The sequence below is a fragment of the Leguminivora glycinivorella genome, chromosome Z (genome assembly GCF_023078275.1).
Source record: "Leguminivora glycinivorella isolate SPB_JAAS2020 chromosome Z, LegGlyc_1.1, whole genome shotgun sequence".
In the NCBI taxonomy this organism is placed as follows: domain Eukaryota; kingdom Metazoa; phylum Arthropoda; class Insecta; order Lepidoptera; family Tortricidae; genus Leguminivora; species Leguminivora glycinivorella.
In genome coordinates this window covers 18,618,307-18,621,795 of record NC_062998.1, presented here as the reverse complement: position 1 = coordinate 18,621,795, position 3,489 = coordinate 18,618,307, and the positions used below count along the sequence as shown (strand labels likewise).

The 3,489-nt window shown below is 40.9% G+C and overlaps 1 protein-coding gene across 1 annotated transcript; it reads right to left on the bottom strand.

The window, feature by feature from the left end:
• Positions 1-527: 527 nt before the first annotated feature.
• LOC125240702 (glutamine--fructose-6-phosphate aminotransferase [isomerizing] 1-like) lies at positions 528-3,284 on the bottom strand. Its single transcript, XM_048148720.1, has one exon. The coding sequence runs from the start codon at positions 3,098-3,100 to the stop codon at positions 1,076-1,078; it is 2,025 nt and encodes a 674-aa protein (XP_048004677.1). The 5' UTR covers positions 3,101-3,284; the 3' UTR covers positions 528-1,075.
• Between the last annotated feature and the right edge of the window lie 205 nt (positions 3,285-3,489).

Below are 3,489 nucleotides of genomic sequence, written 5' to 3'. Positions count from 1 at the left end.
GTTGTAAAAGAGGATATTTTTTATTTTGAGGCAAATTCAGTTGCCGAAAACATACTCGTACAGCGCCATCTTAGTTCAGTAGCTTAACCCTGAGCACGATGTTTTCTTAAAATCCACGCATCAAATACATTCAATGAATCTTTCGTAGAAGCGAGTCACATATGCATTTTGCATCCTCACTGTGATTGGAATGTTACATATGAAGTAAAAAAACAATACTTTTAATTTATCGCCAATGAATTAAGACGTTTATATTGATCGAGTTATAATGGGGTAGCACTGTTTCATTGCATAAAGACATTATTGAATGTATTGATATTATATTGTAATTGTACTGTTATATTTATTCACACTCTAAAACGCAATAGGGCCATTGTTTTCAAAGTTGTCCACCCCACTTTTTTTTTTGGATTTGGAAATTGGAGAAAAAAAGTGTCCCAAGGTTTTTTTCCCATTCCGTTACCATTTTTTCATACATTTTTGTATGGCGGTAACGGAATGGAAGGTTCGAAAAAATGTATGGAAATCTTGGGACATTTTTTTTTCCTATCAAGATCGAAAGAGCTCGCGATTCTGAGTAATAATCGCGTAAAAAATACCCATGTTCAAAAAAAAGTGGGGTGGACAACTTTGAAAAAAATGGCCCAATAATGAAGACGACATCCTCAGACATGTACGTGATAACTATCAAAAGATTATCAAATAGCTGTAGGCAATAAAAAAATGTTAATATTTTCTTTGAGGAGGCTTCACGACGAATAACTCAAAATCAGTCAGTTCAGTAGCTATTAGCTAGCCTTTTGCCACATCAAAAATGATAGAACGCCAAACATGTGTGTGTGGTTTGTTTTCTTAGAACGGATGTTTATCTTGTCTACCGTCTACAGGCAAATCACAAATTGCAGCAGTGCAGTTCTTTGAACTGAACTAAATATCAAAGTTCCTGTTGATGTAAGTACAAGTGGTTATCACTTATTTTAAATTGCAAATTAATCCAAAACTATGTCTAACATTATTTACCTCACTATAACAAGAACAATAAAATTGAACGATGATAAGGTTTGTGGCGTATTAATTACTCGACTGTTACAGATTTTGCGAGATTTCGCGGGCAATCAACATTACAGTTACGTAATACCGCAATATGATATGCTAGCAACTGCATAGGAATCACAGTGAGGATTCCTTGCAGGCAGTCCACAGTCTTTGGCACCTGCAGGCATCGGGACGCGAGGGCCATGGTCTCCTCGTCGCCCTCCTCGCACACGACGATGGGCCGCCCCTGCCGCGCCGTGACCTGCTGCAGCGCGTTCATGCACTTGGTGTGCACGGGATCCCTCATGACGATCATCACGACAGGCATGGAGTCATCTATTAATGCTAGAGGCCCATGTTTTAATTCCCCAGCCATTATGCCTTCGCTATGCATGTATGTCAACTCCTTTACCTTAAGAGCACCTTCCAGGCACGTCGCAAAATTGTAGCCGCGGCCCATTATCAGCAACGAACGTTGACGGTAGAGATCTTCTGCAAGAGCTTTCACTTCAGAATCCAAGGCAAGGACTTGCCTAATTTTGCTATCCAATTCGTGAAGTCCCGCTATAATATCAGAACGGCGTTTTTGTAGTGAAATACGATCTTCACTAATGACCAAGGCAAACATAACAAGAGAGATGAACTGTGATGTGTATGCTTTGGTGGATGCTACACCAATCTCAGGACCAGCATTAACATGTACACCGCAGTGGGACTCACGGCAAATGGAGCTGCCAACTGTGTTAGTGATCCCAACGATTAAAGCACCATGACGTTTGCAGTAGCGCAGGGCCATTAGGGTATCAGCCGTCTCTCCAGATTGTGAAATGAAGAAACAAACATCATCACGAAATACTGGAGTATTTCTGTCCAAAAAATCAGAGGCGAGTTCAACCATGACCGGAAGTTCTGTTAATTCCTCCAATAACTGACGAGTTGCCACTGCACTATGGTAACTGGTTCCACAAGCAATCAACATTAATCTGCGGCACCGCTTAATCTCTGGGATATAATCCTTAATACCACCAAGAGTGACTGTACCATTAGCAAAATTGAGTCTGCCCCTCATAGTATTTACAATGGATTCAGGTTGTTCAAAAATCTCTTTTTGCATAAAATAATCATAGTTTCCTTTCATTATTTGCTGTAATTCCAATTTCAAAGTTAATATTTCTCTTTGATGTGGATCATTGCTGCTGCCTGACAGCCGGTGAATGCTGAGGACTCCATCTTTTATATGGGCAACATCATCATCTTCAAAGTACAGGACACGGTTTGTGTGCTCAATTACTGCCGATGCATCTGATGCAAAGAAATATTCAACAGTACGCTCCTCTTCAGGTTGAAACTGGGCATGACTGTCAACTCGTGGAACAGTAGGGACTACCCCACGAGTAGCTTTATTATTGGTGTACATAATAGGGACATGATCACTGGTGTTGTGATGGTGCATTTTCAGGCCTACAAGTAGAGGGCTGCCTCTACGGGTAGCAACACATTCATTAGGAAAATAACGTGATTTAAAGCACAAAGCAAATGCCCCCTCTAGCTGCTGAATTACCTGCTCAACCAGTTCCTGGAAGTTGTAGTCTTTATGCTGGTTGTAAATATGATGGACCAACTTGGCAATGGCCTCTGTGTCAGTTTGGGATTCAAAGACATACCCTTTGTTCTCGAGGAAAGTCTTGACTGCCTTGTAGTTAGTAATGATGCCATTGTGGATGACGACGAAGGCGTTATCGTCACCTGAGCGTTGCGGATGCGAGTTTATGGAGCTGGGTTCGCCGTGGGTGGCCCAGCGGGTGTGGGCGATGCCGCAGTGTGACTCTACACTATCTTCTACGCACAGGTCCAAGCTGCGCTCTTGCAATACTTCTTCGAGGGCCGCTACCTTCCCGCTGTTTTTAATCACAGCTATATCTTTCTGGTCTGCGGCATCGATCGCCACACCTGCACTGTCATAGCCGCGATATTCTAAGCGTTTTAAACCAGTAACCAACAGTTCTAATATTTCCCGTTTGGTCTTCGGAGTCAAATGATTAATGTATGCAAATATTCCGCACATCGTTATCGGGGTGAAACGTAAAAATGCCGACTGAACGAAACGACGACTCGCGAGAGACTGCGATCAACAAAACATACAACTGATATTGAAGGCCTACGTGTATTGCTCCTACCACTAATGAGTTACTTTCACTTGCGGCAAAGCACACGTCATCGTGTTTCGTTATCACAGATACAAGTTGCTGGTAAATTATCGCGGTAAACTTTTCTGCCGATTTAGATACGTGGTTCTCTAAACGTCAAAACTGACGTTTGTTAGGCCAAATGACATACCAAAAGTCTATTTTCTTGGTAAAACTAAAAATGTATAATGTTTTTTTTTTTTATTAAATATATATTATTAAATATATATAATATTCATTATATATTATTATATAATTAATATTAAAA

Coding starts and splice junctions, on each gene's coding strand:
- LOC125240702 (XM_048148720.1), bottom strand. CDS start 3,100: ATGTGCGGAATATTTGCATACATTAATCATTTGACTCCGAAGACCAAA.